At 45.1% G+C, this 21,391-nt stretch overlaps 1 protein-coding gene across 8 annotated transcripts in view; it reads right to left on the bottom strand.

The window, feature by feature from the left end:
* The window catches only part of PUM2 (pumilio RNA binding family member 2), a 64,174-nt gene extending 43,147 nt beyond the window's left edge, over positions 1 to 21,027 (bottom strand). For 7 of the 8 annotated variants that reach the window (XR_006182616.1, XM_042892960.1, XM_042892975.1 and 4 more), the window contains exons 1-2: positions 14,918 to 14,936; positions 2,937 to 3,005 (exon numbers count right to left, since the gene is read on the bottom strand). Coding sequence is in view for 7 of the 8 variants with exons in the window: in XM_042892960.1 (XP_042748894.1) it covers positions 2,937 to 2,987 (51 nt within the window). In the remaining variant the exon portion in view is untranslated. Of the gene's footprint in view, positions 1 to 2,936; positions 3,006 to 14,917; positions 14,937 to 20,970 lie in introns of those variants that run through there. The other variant, XM_042892990.1, reaches the window with a different exon arrangement.
* Between the last annotated feature and the right edge of the window lie 364 nt (positions 21,028 to 21,391).

Below are 21,391 nucleotides of genomic sequence, written 5' to 3'. Positions count from 1 at the left end.
CAATTCTAACTCAAAAGAAAGAGTGCCGTATTTCTAACTAAGCTCTTCCAACAGTATGCTCAAGTGTCTTCTTCAGTATGAGCCTTGCTCCCTTTCATGTCTCTGCTGGATGAACAAAGCTCTTTTCTATGCACAGATAATAACCAATTATGTTAAAGGTCACTCTTAACCAGCTCTAATAAGTAACTACACAGTCTCAATTATGGGGTCTTAACAACTTTTTTTCCCCAAGATCAGAAGTTATTACTATAATACACTACAAATTCTCCAAATGAAGTTTTGAGACCAGAAATGGATACTCTGTCCCTAAAATAAAACCAATATGCAATTCGTTCCCCACTTGTACCATTTCCTGAAGGGAGGTTGTGATGAGGGGTTTGGCTTCTTCCAGGCAACAAACAGGACCCAAAGAAATGGCTGCAAGTTGTATCAGAGGAGGTTTAGACATAAGGAAGGACTTTTTCTCTCAGAGAGTGGTCAGGCACTGGAATGGCTGCCAGGGAAGTGGTGGAGTCGCCGTCCCTGGCAGTGTTCAAGAGGTGTCTGGATGAGGAGCTACGAGATACGGTTTGGTGCATGTGGTAGCAATGGTAATGGGAGGATGGTTGGACTAGATGACCTTGTAGGTCCTTTCCAACCTTGTGAATGATTCTAAGAACAGATGTTACCAAATAAAATTATTTTACATTCCAAATAAAATTAATTTTGCATATGGCCGTGTGGTCAAACAAAGGATCCTGGAGCCCTGAAAGCCAGCCCTGAAATAGGAAACAGCAGATGCCTGAAGAAGCGAAATAGCAACACGTGCCAGTATGTCTTCAGAATATCACCCTGACCTTGAGAGCCATGACTGCTGTTGAAAGCTGGAGCCAGAAGCAGCATCTGCATTTAACCATCTAAGAGCTACAACTGCAGGTAATATTTTCAAAGAGATGCCTGCAGAACAGCAGATCTCCTGCTAACAGAGCTCTGGTTCGCTTCTTTACAAAAGAATTACAAGATGGAAAGAGATCAAGGATGACTCTGTGGAACAACACATCTGGCTCACGTTCTGCAGTCCCAGTCCTGCTACTGACTCACAGCAGGCTCAGTTCAGACAAAGACTTTAACAAAAAGATTTCCAGTATGCATCCTTCCCAAAATACTTGCATCAGGATTCATGTGCAGTCTTCATTTCAGCAATGATGTGGGAAATAAGACCTAACAGCCTCTTGACGTCAAGAAATGCTGAATCCCACTGGGGGAAAAAAACAGACCAAGAAGGATAAAAGAATTACATGGACAAGAAATTAATTTCAGTTCAGAAAAAAAAAAAAAATTAACAGAGAAGAAAAATTGAGGAAGAAGTCTATTTCCCAATAGCTAGAAGCACATCATTTGAAATGATCCCTTCAAACCTTCTGAAGTAGGCAGATGGAAGCAGTTAAGAATGCACAACTACCAATTCTGTTTACATGGGTATGTGTGAGGGTATTTTCTCTAGTATTTTGGAAGGCTATTAATATATCCAAAAAGAAGGTCAAAACAGTTTGCATCAGGTTCCATGCAGTGCAGCACTGTGGTGAAACACTAAGTAACACAAAAATTACAATGTCAACGCAGCTATCTGAACATGCAACTAAATCAAGATACTTGAAAGGCAAGGGGAAATGGTTTGAAGTTGAGGGAGGGAAGATTTAGGGTGGATGTCAGGGGGAAGTTCTTTGCTACGGGAGTGGTGAGGTGCTGGAACAGCTGCCCAGAGAGGTTGTGGATGCCCCATCCATCCCTGGAGGTGTTCAAGGCCAGGTTGGATGGGGCCCTGGGCAGCCTGGTCTGGTATTAAATGGGGAGGTTGGTGGCCCTGCATGTGGCAGGGGGGTTAGAGATTCATGATCCTTGAGATCTCTTCCAACCTGGGCCATTCTATGATTCTATGAAAGACGTTACTGAAAGGTGTAACAGGCTCATCAGGGTCACAATACAGTGACAATCAGATTCCTGATACAAGATGACTGCAATGGAACTCCTCTTCCAAAAAGAAAAAAAATTAACATTATTTAAAGAAAAGTCTTCACAGCTCTGCAGAATTCGTTAAATGCTTCATTTAAGTAAAAAAGATCAAACACAAATAGAAACTTGTCAGCCAACAAGTGTTGAGCAACCAGAACACATTTGTTTTCTGTCAGTGAGTTACAGTTTCCCTTGAGCATGCAGTCTTGTAATTACCTTTTAAAAATTAAGAAGAAATATTGTCAGCAGTTCCATTATCAAAAAACTTTATTAACATCCAGCAAAGGAAATAGATCATTATTTGAAATTTTTGTTTAATGTGAATTTATTTCATTATTATGTGCTGCCAAGGCAAGTAACGGATGTTGATTACTTTTAAAAGTTCAGGTCTTTCAAAGACAGTCTCCAAAGTCACTGTCTATGATGCCCAGATCTTCAGAAGTACACTGACAATGGGAATGAATCAAAAAACTCCTCCCCATCGTTATAATTGTACAATAGTCCTTCTACTCCTGGTTAAAATGTTATTTTAAGGAGTAATTACCAATAAAGGCATCATAAATTACCACATTTCTGTTAAGTCATGCCAATATCTTTCACGGAGCCAAAACCCTTAGCAGTTCTTAGCATCCTTGGCTTGTTAGGGGTGGCAGCTGTTTCACTAGTTTAGACAATGAAAACATGCCTCATTTCATAGAATTGCACAAGATTTTAACGAAATTACACAGTTGCTTCCCCTAGAGTATCAGTCATCTGACAAGACTACAGTAACACCACAGTCACCGAGCATCCCATGTTCTCACAAGACACTCAGATCCTCAGCGGCCTGAAAAATCGATTTGCTCTTACAAGAAACTCTTCAGTCAGCTTGGTATCATTTGCAACTCTTAAACTGCATCAAAACTTTCACAACTCCAACTGGATTTTCAGTCCTCAGTAATTACCTCTCCCATTCCCCGAGATTCTAGGGCAAGAGCTTGAAACTCATGATTCATCTCATCCACAGATCGAACCTGTAGGAGGGAAAACAAAACAGTGATCTGCTACGTAGTCCAATATATTTTCCAGAATTTGTAATATCCCATATTTTTAACAATTGAGAGCATAAAGAAAATTGCTAATGAATCTAGGTCGAACATGAGTTTGGGGCATGGACACATTTGTTAATTACCAAGTTAGTGAACCATTCTAATACAGTAACGAGCAAGAAATCCCATGAAAAAAAATCAAAAATTATCTACTTTGTATATCCAGATAGAAGCCACTCATCATGGAAGCAATGACCTACGTCCTATTGTCAGTAAATACAAAAAAAGTGAGATGCAAGAACTGAACATACACTTGAGGAAGCAGACGAGCGATGGCGCAGTGTTACAGAGCACACGTAGCAGCAGGCCAAGAAAAGCTCACTGGACAAGTCACAAAAGCCCCCCATAGCAGTACTGGGCTGCTATCACAACTTAGCTACTGACTGCAACATCACCATTTCTCTCACCTTCTGCCAGGAAACATTTGTTTGAATACAGAAGTTACGCTATAAAAGCAGGGGTTGCTGCAAAAAGCATCCTGCTTTCCCACGGCATGCATAATTAAGATGGGTACGAAGCCAATTCAAAACAGTTTCAATGAGAGTAAATTAGTTTCGCAGCAAATTATGAAAAAAAAATCAGCCTTGTGACCTTTCTTCCAAGATGCTGCTGTTTAAGTCAACCAAGGTTGATTTTATTCATTTGAACACCGTGATCAGATTGTTGCGTGTCTTTAATAAAGCTGAACACGTTTTTCACGTGAATTAAAAATCAGGTTGAAATCTATGTGAAACACACTCTTACTTCATTTAGCTCAGTGGGGTTAATCCAATTTTTTGTGCAAGAGCACGGGAAAATTACCTGCAGAAGAACATTTTAGAAAGAAAAACTGGAAATTGAAGTGTTGAAGTACTTCTGAATTTGGGCATTCCAGTTTCTGAAAGGAGAATTACCGTACGGACGGCTGACAGACCCGAGTACCTCACCACGACCAACTCCCCAGAACATCAGGCACTGCAGTTCCAACTGCAATTCAGGAGTACATTTGGGATTTGTCCAAGTTGTCTTTTTTGTTTTACAGGACCCAATAGCAAATACTTTTCCAGCACACAACAAACCTCAAAAATGTGCACGCACACTGCCAAATCTCCACAAAAAGACAATCCAGGAAGCAGGGAAATGGCACAGATAACTTTTCTCCTTGCAACTTTTAAGTCAACTTCAAGAAATTGGAAGTCTTCTTTCTTATAAATACATTTCAGTACGCTGAACTTTCATTTTGCTCACTGTCTCCTTTCTTGCAAGCATGAAATGTAAGTTAGTGTTATCTACTGCTACCAGCAGCAAAAAACATAACAGTCCTACAGCTGCAGCAAAGAGGGTCTCCATTTCGTCTCCCAACAAACAGAGCAGCTCACAAAACACTCTCCTGGATCATGAATACAGGCTTCACAGATGAGCTTACAGCCTGAAGAAAATACAGGCAGCACTACTAGCTGCAGAAGCCTTACTTTCCTTGGCTTTACCCTGATCCCTACAACAGAAGCAAATACCTGTGGTGCCAACATCCCAGCACGATGCTCCACTACACAGGCAGCCCTGTTCCCCACCATCACTCTGAACATTACTCTCTGTCCATCTGCCAGCTACTTGCTTTTGGAATCAGCTGCTAGATGTAATCTTCGTTTTCAGAAGCTGAAAGCAAATAAGCACTTCCTACTATGGTTCCATTTTCAAGGCCAGGCTGGATGGAGCTTCAAGCAACCTGGTCTAGCAGGACGTGTCCATGCCTACAGCAGAGGGCTGGAACGACATGATCTTAAAGGTCCCTTCCAACCCAAACCCTTCTATGACTCTGTGCTATTTCCAGTAATGCACAAACACACGCATTGGGAGGAATATCAGCTCTCACGTGCTGCTGTCACAAGGCTACATCGTGAAAGGGGGAAAAGTTCAGGGATACTCTACAACAGCTCCCTTTCCCCTGCCACAGAAACTCGATACAACATACCAGCACACACTAGTGCATTATTCATCACAGTATTAAGCATGAGGTTCTGACAGAGACCAAAAATAGCAGTGTTGTTTTTTTGGAATACAGACTTAATACTCCCTTTATCTTCCACGTACAACATATTTTACATCTAAACACCTATACAAAAGTTTTTCTTTACTCTGTATCAGGACTCCCAGAGCAGGTATCTCATTCTGCTGTTCCTCTGCTGCCTTGCACTGCGTCCACCAGACAGCCCTCAGACCTGAAAGCCACAAGCTTCAAGCAGTAAGCCGAGCTGATGCTAGAGGTAAAAAGGTCAAGAGAGCTCCTGCTTTAAGTAATTGCCACTCCTGGAATCCAGGCACCTGAATCTCCGTGTAGGGAGAGGTACCTGCTCCAACAGCCCACACTCCTGCTGCCAGTAAGCACCTCTGCATTTTTCAAGCTAATGCAAGTGAAGATCACCTCTCCCTTCCCAAGCAAACACCCGAACACCACGACAAAGGGAGGGCGGCACTGTGCAGCTGCAGGTAGAGCAGCAGGCCAGGGGCACAGCACACTTGTCTGCTGGCTGACTGACAAAGCTGGCACTGAAAAAAACAGAAGCAGCTAGCTGCTCTGCAAATGCTACAGCCTCTTTCTGTGTCCTCCTCAATAAGTTCAATGCAAAACACCTTTCCAGCAGCTTCCTCCAGGTGGTGGCTCTTCTGCAGCTTTTATCATCTCATATGTAATACATCCTTATGGTGGCCTTCCCATCACTAACAAATTAAACTAGTTTAAGAACACAGCAATGGCTGTACTTCAAAACACAGCATGCCACAGTTCTGCCAGCCCTCCAGGTGGGTTCAGCACAGCCCAGTCATCTTGGGCAGACACTTGACTACAGACACAGAAAGTTCATTTAACATTTCAGAGGGGCAGTAGGCTTGAAATTAATACAGAAAAATATTTTACTAGAAATGAAAACTTTAGACAAGTCTAGTAGAGGTTTATAACGAAGAATAAGGGAAAAGGATGCACGGAGCCTAAACTGCAAATCTAATGGCCTTTATTATCACATACTGCAGTTCAGAGCTGTACATAGTTTTCTAATCCAGAACATTTTGCTAAATTTCCTACTTTCCTTATTCAGAGACCAGCCAGTCATGTGTCCAGATACCAAAAGCTGTGCAGCAGCCGAACACACAACCAATGCAGTCAGTAAGGGAACACTGCATATAAGTTAATTACAACCTGCATTTTAAGAACACGTGGTGCTCGTTTGCTTAAAGCAACCTTTGGCTGGATGCATCTTCCCACACCTCTGAGACACCGAACACCCAGAAGCTCGCTGACTACCAAGCTGCCCAACAGAAGTTCACATTTCTGTGCTATGAATATCTACTTGAAAACCAGTAACACTTTTTGAGCAACAGCAACGTCAATATTGAACTGCAGGACTAATTAAGTGCTCCAAAATGAATTACAGGACAGCTGAAAGAAGCAGTCCAAGTAAACAACACATGCTAAAGACGCTTAAGACAAACAATTTTGAAGTTTTACTGTGATCCCACAGTTCAAATCTAAAAAGAACACTATTTTCTTCCAGCACATCCTTAAAAATTTTCACTGCATTAGCATCCTTAAAAACAAATTTTTGCAGGCAAATTCATTATTTAATCTATTTCAGGTTTCTGAACGAATACTCTGAGATCTAAGTTTTATTCTACTTTATCATTAACATTGTCAGATGCTCTATCAAAAACAAATTTGTCAGCCACCACTGGCTCACAGTGCTCCTCAGAGCGCAAGTTTCAGAACTGATGAGAGCAGCAGAGTGAAAAAACACAGAAGGCTACAAAGCAGCAGTTCTGTCCCATGTAGTAAAGTGATCAGTGCTGTTCAACACCCTTACCATGACCTAGGCAATGGGATCAAGGACACCCTCAGCAAGTTCACAGAGGATCCAAGTGGAGTGGTGGAGTGGTCCAGTTGATACAACAGAAGGAAAATACATCATTCAGAGGGACCTGGACAAGCTTGCAAAGCAAGCCCACGTGAACATAAGGAGGTCTGACAAGGCCAAGTGCAAAGTGTCATACTTGAATTGGAGCAATCCCAAGTATATGTATAGAGAGAAGTCCTGCAGAGAACTTGTGTTTTCTGGACAACTAAAATCTTGATGCAAGCCAGCAGTGTGTGCCTCCATCCCATAATGCCAACAGTACCCTGGGCTGCACCAACAGAGGAGGTAGCAGCAGGGAGAGGGATGGGATTGTCCCACTGACCCTCTGCTCTGCCTCTGTGAAGCTTCACCAGAAGAACTCTGTCCATGCCTGGGACCCCCAGTACAGTAAGGATGCAGAGCTGTTGGAGTGGGTCCAGGAGAGCCACAAGGATGAACATATGGCTGGAGCATCTCTCTTACAAAGTTGAGAGAGCTGGCTTGTTCAGTTTGGAGAAGGTTCTGGGGAGACCTCATTGAGACCTTGTACCTGATGGAAGCTCACCAACAGGAGGGAGAGCAATTCTTTACATGGTCTAATAGTGATAAGACAAAGAGCGATGTCCACAAAAGAGGAGAGACTGAGATGAAATACTAGGAGAAATCTTTTTTTCAGAGGTTGGTGAGATGGTGGCACAGCTGCCCAGAGAAGCTGTGGGTGCCCCATTCTGGAGGAGCTCAAGGCCAGGTTGGGGGGGGCCTCGGGCAGTCTGAGCTGGTGAGGGGCAATGAGCCCACAGCAGGGGTTGGAACTGGGTGATCTTAAAGGTCCCTTCCAACCCAAGCAACTCTGTGGTACTGCAAAGAAGAAATATTCAACAAAAGCACTTTCCAATCTGCTAAAGGCAAGTCGCAAAAGAGTATGGTGACCATAACACATGGCACGTGTACACGCAGTTATTCACTTGCCTGGTAGTCCTTCTAGTCAACAGGAGTGTCTATAATCTGGAACCATGCAGGTTGGAAAAAGGAACTTCCTGGACTTGTACAAGCAGGAAATAAAAATATACGAAAGTACTCAAGGCCTGCTCCAAAAGAAATACCTCCTGTTTTGTTATGGTGGTCCGTGACAGCAGAGACAGATGATGCTGGTATGGCAGCAGAGATTCAACCTTCCCACCAATATCCCATTACATTTATTGCCCTGTGACAGATGGCAGCAGAGGGGCAGCCTGACAAAATGGGGACTGAAGCAGAGGTGTGTCACTGAATTCCTCCAAGGCTCTTGTTCAGGGCTGGTGAAAATGTCCAGCTAAGGGTGGTGACTGCGTTGAGAAACAGTGTTTCACAGCTGAGGATGTGCTCTATCAAATCATGTTACTGTGCTCTCTGTAGCCATTGTTGTTTTCATGGAAATAAATAGGAGGCACTATTTTCAGAGCACCCCACATATCTAAGCCAGCTCTCAGGACAGCACTCCCAGCAAGAGAGGCAGAGGAAAATGAAACATCTCTGCACCCACTTCAGTCCCATCTGGTGGCTGCAGAGGCCAGCACCATCCAGAAACCTTGGGTTCTCTTCCTGGCTGCAAAGCGAAACACGCTTCATGAAACACAAAACAGCACTCAGTCCTCACAAACTCTTCTGCCACTAAGAAACTGCTCTCCCCCTTGCACAGACTTTTATATCCATCTTCCCATCCAGGAAGTATTGCTCAGAGAGTGGCACAACTGCATGGTACAAGCTTTTCTAAACTACTTTCAGATGTCCAAAACCCAGAACTGTAATGCCCACAGTCAAAAACAGGCAGAACTACCAGCCTAACCAATAAATAACATGGCACGATTTGTAACTATTTATTTACTGCTTGCTCCATTTGAAGTGATATATTCCAGTGTATGCAAGCATGTGTAATAAATGACCAAATCTGAACTGCACCTGCACTCTAACCCTGCTTGTTACTTAATTGGTGTTGATTGCTTAATACACGCATGCTACAAGTTTAAGTTTTCTCATTTTGAATATCAGCACTTTTCTTGGTAGCATCACCTTTCCATAACACAGCAGCGAGTGCCACAAGTGATGCAACAGCAACTGCAGGGAACTCAGATGTTTCCAATCATCAGTATTTAATCTTAAAAAGCTCTGCTAGTGAAAATTAACACTATGCAGTTCCCTCTCTCAGGAAGTGTGATATTACATTGCTGCACTTCATTATTTTATAGTTTGCTTTTCTCTTAAAAAGGTTAAAAAGTGAACTGTATGCTACAGAAAACTTAAAATCCGCCTTTTCTGAAAATGAAAACGAGACAGAAGAAGTGGTCTATGTAAGAACTAGAGACAATTCACACAAAATAGCATTATATTTCAGTAATCGTTACTCCTTCCTTCTAACAAAGAGACCTTTATTAAATATGTTAACGGTTGATAATCACAGAATGGCCAGGGTTGGAAGGGACCTCAAGGATCATGAAGCTCCAACCCCCTGCCACACACAGGGCCACCAACCTCCCCATTTGATACCAGACCAGGCTGCCCAGGGCCCCATCCAACCTGGCCTTGAACACCTCCAGGGACGGGGCATCCACAACCTCTCTGGGCAGCCTGTTCCAGCACCTCCCCACTCTCTGTAAAGAACTTCTCCCTGACATCCAATGCCTGCATTGCACGGGAATCAAGCTCTCAGTACTTTGCTGTGTGGTGTGGGCAGTGCTGGATGCAGATGCTAGGCTGGATGCTAAAAGCCCATCGGGTGGCTTGGCTGCAGAAGTAGCTCAGATCTCTCCTCCCATCAGGACACTGCTGAGTATGGACGTGCTCCACTGCTCTCTGAAGTACTGTAGAAGCAAGAGGCATCAGGAGGTCTGGAAAGCAATTTGGAGCTTGGGTGCATGGTGGGGCTTCATGGTGGGAAGGAAGGGCAGGAGGGACACTTCCATCCTATGCTGGCAGAAACATTCTGCCACTGGGCTGACGGTTGGATTTGATGATCCGATTTCCAACCTGAATGATTCCATGGTTCTTTTTTTAAGCTAAGTTTAGAGGCTCCTTCTCAAGCTCATTTCTCACCGATTGAGAAAATTTCACATTTTTGTGTTGATCTGGCAGCTTGGGTGGAGAGGTATTAAAAACATGCAAATCATACCTCGAGTAGTAAACTGCCTAATCCTACAGCCATCCACACCACATGGGAATGTCCTGACCTTAACAGTGAGGTTTGTAAAGGTTTACAGCTTCTTCACCACACCTGAGGAAGGCAGTGCTGTTTCACAGGGTTTCCCTTTGGGAAGAAGACCAGGAGAGGGGCAGGTGAATTACATGCACTTCAGTGAGAGCAGCTGGGGAAGCTCTAAAAGGCTGTCTGTCCTTATCATTTTAGTACAACTTCTATTTAAGAAGAACAAAAAGAAATGAGAACATTCAAGATTTTTAAAATTAACTTAATCTTCCCGTGGAATTTGATGGCAAAACATGGTTCAAGATGCCAAAACAACAGTACTTTCTGACTGCATGGTTTTGACAAGCTGTGAATAAATAGGACTCGGTTGGCAGAGATTTTGTCCTTGGATGTACAAACATCCACAGGAGAGCTTGGAGCCCTCAGACATCTCCCTTACCTAGGCATTCTTCCTTCTAGCTGGTCTCCTGTTCTGTTAACCTTGTGTCTGTGTGCTTTGTGGCTGGAGGACCTGGCTGTGACTTTGGTTCCCTTGCAGCCACCTCTGCCTTTTTGGGGCTGCTGAGCACTGAGCAAGTTGTGTATCCAGAGCATGTCTGTTTCTCCATTGGGTGGTCAAAGGTAATGTTTTGTGATCCTGTTTCTTAAAAAGGAGGTAGGACTGTAATGTCAGCCAACAGGCTCTCCTTCTCCCATGTTCTCTTCTGATGGGGGTTACTGACCCATACTTAGCAGTATGGTTTAGTGGGCAACACTGGTGGTAGGTGGATGGTTGGACTAAGTGATCTTAGAGGTCTTTTCCAACCCTAATGATTCTAGGATTCTAAACCTTCCCTCCCTCAATTTAAAACCATTTCCCCTTGTCCTGCCATTATCTACCCTTGTGAAGAGTTGGCTGCCCTCTTGTTTGTAGGCTCCCTTTAAGTACTGAAAGACTGCATTGAGGTCTATATAATGAGGTCAATAATGAATCAGAACAAATAAAACAAACAAGATGTATACACTTGGAATAAAGTAAAACTTCCCATAAATTAACCTTCTGCATTGCAAGCAAGACATCCATTTGCTGATGCGTTAACACAGCTAACAGAAAAATGAAAATAACCCAGATACAAGGGAATGAGGAACAGGAAAAATACTGAAAAATAATAACCAACGCACCCAAAGGAGAAAAGAAAAAAAAACAAACTATGCAAAGCCTGGTCATTTCTCCATCAAGCCAACACCAATGAAATCCAACCTTCTGTTTGGGGTTTACACAGCAAGGGGACACAGGGTGGGGTGCTCCTTCTCATCACATTTTCTCTCCCTGTTCATTTCAGGAGGAGAATTGAGAGAGCAGCGTGACTGAGAAGAGTTCCAGCCGTGTGGAACCCCGCATGTTCTCCAGGAGGGTGCTGAAGCTAGAGGTGAAGAAAGGGAACTGCCCAGTTCTCAGGCAGTGACTTCAATCACACGAGAGCACAAAGAGAAGGTTAAGCAGAAAACACAAAACCACGTTTGTTGCAATGCATTTTAAGAGTTACTATAGGCAAGAGCACGTTTTCTACTTTATCTGTCTACAGCAGAGAAACGCAGAGTTAAAGACATTGCTGTTATCAATCTCCTCAGCTGTTTTCTAAGGATGTTCTTTTTGGACAACACACCCACTGAAGCGAGCAATAGTTCTACAGTCACAGGGTATTTACAGGATACCCCGCATTAGAAGGGACCCTCAGTGATCAATGTGCCCAACTCTTGGCTCCACACAGGTCCACCCAAAATTCAAACCCTGTGTCTGAGTGTGTTGTCACATTGCTTGTTGAAGCTAGCTGCTCTGCCATGGGGAGACTTCCAGCACCCAAACACTCCCTCCTTTACCTAACATTCAACTGGAGGCTCCTCTGATGCAGCTCTATGCCATTCCCTCGTAGTTAAGGTGCCTGTTCCACACACTACATGCTCAAGACTGCTCAAAACACAAGTCAGTTATCTGCAAATTCAGAACTCTTGTTTTCCTCTCTCTAGCTAAGGAAATACACAACGAGTTCTGAATGCCTTTCTGTTTGATTTTGTGTCATAAAACTCACCATTTTAGCTACTTTCAATGAAAGAGCTGGGAACACCAGTTACCTCTTTCCTACTGGGAAAGTTTCAAGGCTGCTGCCAGAACTGTGGCAGTCACAAGCCACTAATCTGGTGAGGTCTCCAGTGCGAGACACAGGACATCTGGTGTCTTTTTCTTCTTTTTTCAGTGCACAAAAAATCAACACCTTAAAACTTGCCCCCAAGAACCTCAGATTTGCTGCAAACTACACAGCAATAACACGGTGAAAAGTTCTGCAAGTAACTTATTAAACCAGCTTTAACAAGAGTAGACGTTTTCCAATCAAATGCCCTCACCACAGCAAAGCAAAAGGAAAAATGCTTTCAGTCTAACATTTCTCTCCCTAATTAGTACGGTTTGGAGAGTTGTACTAGCTGGCAGATCTGAGCAGCTGCTAAAAACATGCGTTTGACGTTCATTTACCTGGCCTCTAGTTACGTGGATCTAAAGGTTACCGTGTTATGTATCTACTAAATATAAACACTGAGAAATGCAGAAAGACAGCACTTGTAATGAAGTTATCAGAGTCTGTTAACTGCAGAAACAGAAATCAATGAAGTCCAGAGCAGCTCCGTAGACTGATGGACACTTTGTGGGGAGAAGGCAGCGTCGATGAGCTAACACCCAGCCTGGGCTTCAAACATGATGGTATTTATGTGCTTTGCAGTTGTTCAGCACTCGAAAAACTCTTCAATATCCGTTCATGAAAACCTTTTGAAAAGGTTCAGATGCATATTGAAAAACTTTGTTTTGAAATAAAAGTCACAAAGTTAGGAAATGCAAAAATACGATCTGCAAGATCACTTAAGATTTCTAGGGATGCTTTACGTGGATTCTATAAATGGACCAACAAATGATTCAGGAAACGTGACTCCCACTCTAAGGTCAGGAAATGGATTATGTTGTTCCCAACTGGAATGATGAGATGGTGCTCATTGTTCCAAGGGATGTCTACATGACCGTAAAGTCTCATACGGGAACATTATTTCCCAATTTCCATTGCACAAAAGTATCTTATTTGAACAACAAAAACAATTTTATTGTTTAAAATCAAGCAAAGTTTTTGCTAGCAATTGTCTGTTTTATACCAGAGGCAACAATGCTAAACATCTGCATATTTTATTAATTTAATAACACCCAGGCACTTATTTTGTGGCTGCATGAATTCTAACAGATTCCCATGCGAGTCACACTGAATACTTGCACAAACTGATCTACTGATTTCCTCCCCTGTACCACAGCAATGCTAAAAAGCTCCTGAACTCAGTGAACTTCTAAACTCTCTGCATCCTTCTCCCCAAAGGACTGTGTGTCAGCAGCTACTCACAGAACTGCTCTTTAAGTCCATACATTGCACCAGAAATGAGTTGCAGCAACCAAAGCCTAAATAGTTAAGTGAAAGCAGTTATGTTCTGTTGTGCACAGCACCACTCTCCTCAAGAAGTGTCAAACAGGCTGCGACAGTCCCAGCATTTCTCAAAGAGCTTCCAGCAGACCAAGCTGCAGGATCTTCAAGGTTCTCACCATCAGTTCTCACCTTTTTTCTCTCCTTTACTGGGGGAAGAGAGAGCAGAATTCAGATTCATAACTCTACATAACTAAATTTAGGAACTGTTTATCAACCTTTGCTATGAGGAATGGTAGTAGATCATAGCATCACAGAATGGCCTGGGTTGAAAAGGAGCACAATGATCATCTGGTTTCAGACCCCCTGCTATGTGCAGGGTCACCAACCAGCAGACCAGGCTGCCCAGAGCCACATCCAGCCTGGCCTTGAATGCCTGCAGGGATGGGGCATCCACAGCCTCCTTGGGCAAGGACAGACGAGGAAGACAGAACAAACACTGAGGACAGTGTCGCCCTGATGTTCCTCTTCACTTCAGCATGCAGCAAGAACGTCTGCAAGTGTTCTGACATCCAAGAAAGCATACCCTGAACTTCACAAAAGCCACACTGCCATCGTAAATCCAAACACTACTGACTGCTGATCACTAAACCTATTTACCCTGGGCAATCCTTCACACTGAAGCAAGGTGAACTATTGATGAACAGATCTCTAGCTGATCTGCAGCCCCATAGGGATGTCAGTGAAAGGACAATGCCACAGCAGCTAGTGGTCTTCCCAGATGCAGCGCAAAGAGCCTGCAGTGCTTTTGGGGTTTTGAGGGAGAGAAAAATAAGCCAAAAGCCTGAGTGAGTCAGTGTGAAGGCCAAACCAGTATTCATTAAGCCTCAGCACTGCCATGGAATTCCCACATAACCCACTCCATCCTTCCCTGTGAGCAGCCTCTAAAACACCCATCCACGCTCATTTCTCCATTATCTCTTACCAAGGACTCTGACAAAAATTCTTCAGCATCAACAAAAACAAACATTAAATACCCTACACCAGACAATGTTGCTCTGCCTTATGCTTACCAAGATGTTCAGCTCATCCGCAGACATTTCAGATGGCTTCCAAAAGACCCAAATAATTTCCCAAATAAATTCCCAGTCTTCACAGGAATTACTGTCTTGGAACTAATCAAGTACATTTATTAACTTATTATTCTGACTCACTTAGAAAGGATTTCCCAACTTCCACCAACTAATAGGAAGATTACTCAAAATCCACCAGTAACTGCAATCAAACTGACATTCCTCTCAAAAACAAACTGCACACAACCATGCAGACTCACTTCCACGTACCCCTCAGTCAGTCAGAACTCACCCATCTTCTGTTACAAAGGGAAAACATGGCTCTTCCACACTCTGCATCTCCTTTAGCCTCCTCCTGAAGTCCTCAGGCTTACATCACTTTCTTGCCACAAAACCAGCAGGGTTTCACACAAGCTAATCCCAAAAAGCAAGAAGTTATCATTTGCTGGAAATAAGGATGGCCTCAGCTATTTTTACATGAAAAATCCCTGCTGTATTTGCAAACTTACACTTTTTGCTTTACTTTCTATATAGATTAAGCTCCTAATGGAATTCAAAGCAATGATTCACTATTCCTATTTATATCTGAAATGCATTTTTAAGTCATTTTGATAGTCTCACATTATGTGAGTTCATTGCAGCCTGCTAAAAAATAACACCAAATCCACAGTTTGAAGATACACTTCAGATGATTTATTCTGAACAACATTTCAGCATCTCCATTTTACTTCTTAAAGAACTTTTGTTCACCTTTTTGTTCTTTCCCAAGAGAGTGGTGAGCTGCTGGAACAGCTGCCCAGAGAGGTTGTGGATTCCCTGTCCGTCCCTGGAGGTGTTCAAGGCCAGGTTGGATGGGGTCCTGGGCAGCCTAGGCTGGTATTAAATGTGGAGGTTGGTGGGGGAATTGGAGCTTCATGATCCTTGAGATCCCTTCCAGCCCAAGCCATTCTATGATTCTATGATCTAGTATAATTATTTCTATTAATGCTCTTTGCCATCTGTCTAAAAGGACAAAAAAACTGCATGCATTCATCTACAGAGGCGTTGCCCATGCAATACTTAGTGAGCACAACAGCGAGTGGTTCAGCTCCTAACACAACCCGCATAAATCACCGCGACAAAACATTCAGTCAGTACTTCTGATGCTGCTGAAACACTACAAAAAGATACTGAGCGGCTGCCCTGCACTCCCTACCCAAGTGACCAGAAAACACACATTCATGGTATTCTCTGCTGGAGAAATGCAGCCATGTTTTGAGGGACCCAGGCAGTAATTAAACAAGGGCTCTGCTTACAACGCACCTCTGCCTCCCTCTGGGGAGGGGAAGCAGGTGGAAGAGAGAAGTGTGAAAACCTGTGCAGTTGCCTGTGAGGGAAGGGATGGCAAGAGAAAAACACACCAATGTTTCTGCACATTCCAGTGGAGGAGTAGAACGCTGCAGCAATTTATATTTACAGGACCGCTCTAGTTTCAGCACTAACGTAATAGAGAATGTGATACAGCAGAAAGCTGGACGTGGGCAAGAATGGAAGGAAAAACTGGAATAGTAAAAGTAGAGAAGTCAAAAGTAGCTCAAGAGTGAGGAAAAAAAATCCAAAACAGATTAGGGAAAAACACAACAAGAAAACAGACAACAGAGATCCCTGCATTTAAGAAGAGCCAGTTTTGTTGTATTATGCTTGCTCCTGTATTTACTATACTCTTAGAACACCCCCCAAGCTCCCCACAGCATCACAGGAGTCATGGGGAATAAAGCCATTCCCAGCTGAGATTCAAGACAAATGAGGAAGTTGTACCAATGGAACACTTGGAGATAAAAGCTTAACGCTGGATTTTGTCCCCCAGATTACTGTTTCCAACAGAAGCTCTAATCTACAACAAAATCTCTGCTCTATTTTACCTTAATCTTTTTTTTTTTTTTTTTTAGGCTGCAACTGTAACAAGCAAAACTGGGTGCAAAACCCATAGCATTTCTCATAGGTCTGCTTTGCATAAACTCAAACCCAACTGTACGACAGACTTCTGATGGAAACCAGGCACTCACAGCACTGCGAAATGCTTATATATGTTACAGGGCCAAACGGAGCACTGGGAGGCTACTGCACACAGTTTGATTTCTAACTGCTTCAAGCAAAGGAACGTTTTTTGACTTTGGATTACTGCAGGCTTTGAAAAAGTAGCTCAGCTCACACGCATCCTTAAAGCTACAGAGTCAATGCAAAGTGCAAGTGGTTCCATGAAAAACAAACACGCCAACTATCCAACCATCGACAGGAACGCTGTGTCCCGCTGGGTCTGTGGAAGCAACACCCACCTGCAGCGTGATCCTGAGCGGTGGGGATGGAGTCAGCAGTGCTCCCACCTGCACCAGGCCCTGCTTTTTTTTTTTACATTGCTACTCAGCACAATCTGTGAAGCTGTTTAGTCTGATCTTCTACATCTGTAGACTATGAAATGAAACAGCCCAGAAAACACATTATCTGAAATGCATCTCATTCTTGCATGTCAGCTTCAGTTTTTCTTACAAACTCGGTGCACTACAGAAGATCCTAATGAAGGAATGGACATAAAACTTCTGCAGCTTGTGCTGATGCATTTTTGGGTTTTCATGAAACAAAGATCTCAGGCACAGATTAAAATGAACTTTGCCAAGTTATTTTCAAAGCATTTAACACTTGGCTTGAAACAAGCAGAGATGACAACCAGAAAAATCTCCCTGCGATATTCAGAACTTCTGCAGGTAAAAACTGCTTCTCCCTGGATACGCGGTGATCTGCACACATGTCCACTGTAAGCAATGTGCTATCAATCTTTCAGTATGTCCTGAGGAACTAGATAACTGCAAACACAAAACCCCAAGTCTCCTCTGCAGTTTTAACTATGTACTTTCTGTGCTAACAAGCTGTATGACTTCCATTTTCAAGGCCGAGAAACCTCTCGCTTTTTGTGCTAAGCAGGAGTGCCACATCCAAACAATAAGGACTGACTTATGTGGAAAGCTGCTGAATCAGAACAAGGACACCTAGATGAGAAGACGCAGACAAAAGGAAGTACAGCCCTCTAATCCCTCCACACCTACTTTTACTCTGCTGTATGGCCAACCATTAAGGGAATATGTGTGTGTGTGTGTGTGTGTGTGCGCAAGTGCAGACAGATGCTAGGAGGATGAACGTTAATAAAGTGGAATAAAAGTGTCTCTGTAACATAAGAACTGCTTTCACTGCTGTGGTACATATGCACCTTATTGACAAAACAAAGCTCCTCAAATCACTTCTGCAACTTCTTTACACCACACAACAAGCTCATCCAGCATCCATAGAACTACCTTAAGTAATGCATATCATAGAAGACATGAACAGCGAGATACTTGAAAAAAAAATTCCTCACAATAACGTGGATGAAAACTAAAGAATGAAGTCCAAGAAGGCAGCCTGATATTGCCTTCATTTCCATCAGGACTTACATGCAGGGAGCTCTGCAGCAGAAAGACAACTGAGGTTCTACCACCTGTAACTGACAGCTCTGCCAGTGCAAAAGGAAGCCTACCTTAAAACTATATGGTAACTTCAAAGAAAAAGTACAAAATTGGATTACTTGCAGCCATTTACACACAAATACACACCGGAAAAACAGCTCAGCCTGTACAGGACAGATCCATGCATTGACACTCCAAAGTCTGGGACTTAAACGCAGAACCAGATGCAGAAATCTGAAGTTCGGGTTACTACAGAGATACTTGTTCTCATTTTGGAGATTGTCACTGTAACACCTTCAGACACGTTTCTTCTTTAAGTGTACAGCTGCTCTTAAACCAGCACATTCAGGAGAAGAATCTGTTCACCACTAATGAAATTAAATCTTCACAGATACACCCAGAGGTAACACCTGGCCCTCATCTGTAGGGCAAATATTTTCCAAAGCAACTCAGAAAGCACTTGCCTGTTAACCTGAAAGGCACAGCATGTATTCTGAGTGGGATTTAAACTAAACCTGGCTATCATGCTTCTCTATCCAAGCCATTACTGTAAAGCAACTGAATGCAACGTGTTTGAAATTACATCGCAGACGGCAGAACTGAATACATTTTCATCTTCTGATGCCATTTAAAACTCCTTCCTACCAAAGGAAGGTGAAGTGCCTTTGACTTCATGGTTAGAAGCACCAGAAATGACTGCACAGCTGTATTTGTTCTTATGGGAGCAGAAAAGGAACCTTACACGAAAACACTTCTCGTGCCACTTCAGGACGACAATCTTGTCACTGGCTGTGTGACAGTGCTGCAACTGTGCACAATAATCACAGTGCTATGTCATGGGTGGGGAAAATCCACATCAGGCTAAGTATGCATTTCCAACTACATTTGCCAAAGAGAAGAGAAAGCAGCAGCTTGATAAAGTTTTCACATACCTGTACGTATGATACATGCAATGAGAAGCACTTATAAAGCCTGAAGAAACTCCAGTGCATTAATGCTCATTTCACAGGAGGGCTCAACCCAGAAAGAACACGAGAGAATTTAGGGTTCTCTTCAGTGCAATGGGCAGTGCAGTGTTTTGTCCTTTCATGATCAAAGAAGGCATGAAGACATACAGGCAGGTATTTAAACCATCTCCTGGGTCATTTGCCTCTGTTTACAACAACTTGCTCTAATCACGCTGGAGACTTATAAACCACTGTACAAAGAATGGAAATCATCAAGGAGAAAGCTTTTACGAAACTCCCTATTGCAGATGTTTCTGTGTGCAGTCATATATCATTTCAGCAAGCAAAAGAAGTCTAAGAGCAAAGTAGAAAATGCTTTCACAAACCCCATCCAGCCCCCTGTACTCAACAAGGGGACGTCCTGCTCGTATGCTCACCCCAAGCACCTGCCCTAAGGAACTTCCCCGAGGGCAAACTACAAGGCAAACACACGTGCAGCATTTCATGTCATCACAATCCTACATAACATTTAATACACGCTGCCACAGTAAGAGACAACTTCTCACTGCAACATAGGCAAGTCCAACTTTTCAGTCAACAGCCTCGCGTGGTGGCAACCACGACATCAGATATGGTTACAGCGACCTCAGCTCTGTGTCGACACCCCGAACGCTGGAGAAAAACATTAAGTAGCGAAATGATACTACAAAAATTAATTAGAAAAGCTATTTCCAATTAATGCTGGAAAAACAACAACAACCCTATTCAAATCCTATATTACTTCCCTAGATGCAACCTCCACATATTAAACTACAGAACTATCAGCACTATCAAGCAGTTTCTCACACGCATTTGCCTTCTAACCACTTTGCTGGGCCAAATTCCAGATTCCGAACTCTTTGCACACTTGGGAGAGCCATCAGCTGATTCAGCGCCGTTCCTACACACACAGCCGAAGCACATCGCCGAATTCCCATCTCCCTTTTGCTCCGCGCCTCCTTCTCCCACCAACAGAACGCATCCGCTCTCGCACGGCCACGGACTGAGCTGCGGGTCACGGGGAAGTAGAAAATAATTCTGTTTCTCGGCACAGCCGCACGTGTCGGCGACGCTTTGGCCCCAGAGACGCCGATCGTACAGAAACGGCGCGTTTTATCTACGAAAACGGGGACGCGAGGCGGTAAATACACACGCAACGCGTCGGTATCCCGCACAACCGAAGCACAGAGCCGGGAGGCAACAAAGAAAAGAGAAACTAAAAGAGATCTCCGTGCGCTTTGTTCGCACGCCGCACGTAAAGCCACAACGATAAAGCGGCCAGGAAAAGTTTCGCTCGTTCGGCAGCGGCTCACACAGCGCTCCGGGAACGGCGGACAAAGCCCTGCCGGCACCGTCCGTCAGAGCGCGGCGCCGCGGGGGCGGGCAGGAGCGCGGCAAGGCGCAGAGCCGCCCCGGGCGCGCAGCGAAACGCCGCGCAGCGCAACGCCGCGCAGCCCCGCACGACGGCGGCCGCCCGCCCCGACTTCTGTTACCGCCGCCGGTTTCGAAGCACGATTACAGCCCGAGCCCTCGCGGCGCGGAAGCGGCGGCAGCCCTCTCGTCCCGCCCTCCCGACAGCCGCGCTCATCACAAAGCCCCGAGCCGCCGGCGCTGCCTCGGCCCGAACAAAGCCCCCGCCCCGCTCCCGCCCCGCCACCCCTCCCGCCGCCGCCGCCGCCGCCCGCTCCCACCTCGGCGCCGCGAGCACACAAAGGCGGCCAGTCCGCCGCGCAGGCCCCGCACCGCCCCGCCGCAACATGGCCCCCTCCCGCCCTCTCTCCCCTCCCTCGCCGCAGACAAAAGGGGGCTGGAAGAAAGAAGGGGGGCGGCCCGCCCGCTCCGCCCGCCCGCGGCCTACCCCGCGCGGCCCCGCCGCTACTCACGGGCTGGCTGGCGGCGCCGCTCGCCGCGACGGAGCCGGAGCCGGAGCGGGCCCTGGGACGCCGCCGCCCGCCCGCCGCCCCCCGCTCTTCTCGGCGCCTCTCCTTCCGGCCTCCCCTCCCCCCCCCTCGGCCGCGAGGGGCTCACAACAACATGGCGGGAGGGCGCGCGCGGAGGGAGAGGGAGAGCGAGAGCGCGGCAAAGCTCCCCCCGCCGCCACCGCCGCCGCTCGCCCCTGCTGCCGCCACAGCGCATGCGCGCCCCACGCCGGGAGGAGGCGGGGAGGCGGCCCCTGGCCCCTTCCGCCGCTCACCGCGCGTGCGCCGCCCGCCGGCGTCCCTCCTCCCCTCGGAGCGGCCCTCGCCGCTCTGCCCTCGGGCTGTCCGGCCGTAGCTTCTCCCGGGAGGTTTTCGACGTTATCGG

The sequence above is a fragment of the Lagopus leucura genome, unplaced genomic scaffold (assembly GCF_019238085.1).
Source record: "Lagopus leucura isolate 7727_CA_CO unplaced genomic scaffold, USGS_WTPT01 Super-Scaffold_73, whole genome shotgun sequence".
Lineage (NCBI taxonomy): Eukaryota > Metazoa > Chordata > Aves > Galliformes > Phasianidae > Lagopus > Lagopus leucura.
The sequence above is the reverse complement of the archived record's forward strand: the minus strand, read 5'-3'. Positions and strand labels throughout refer to the sequence as shown.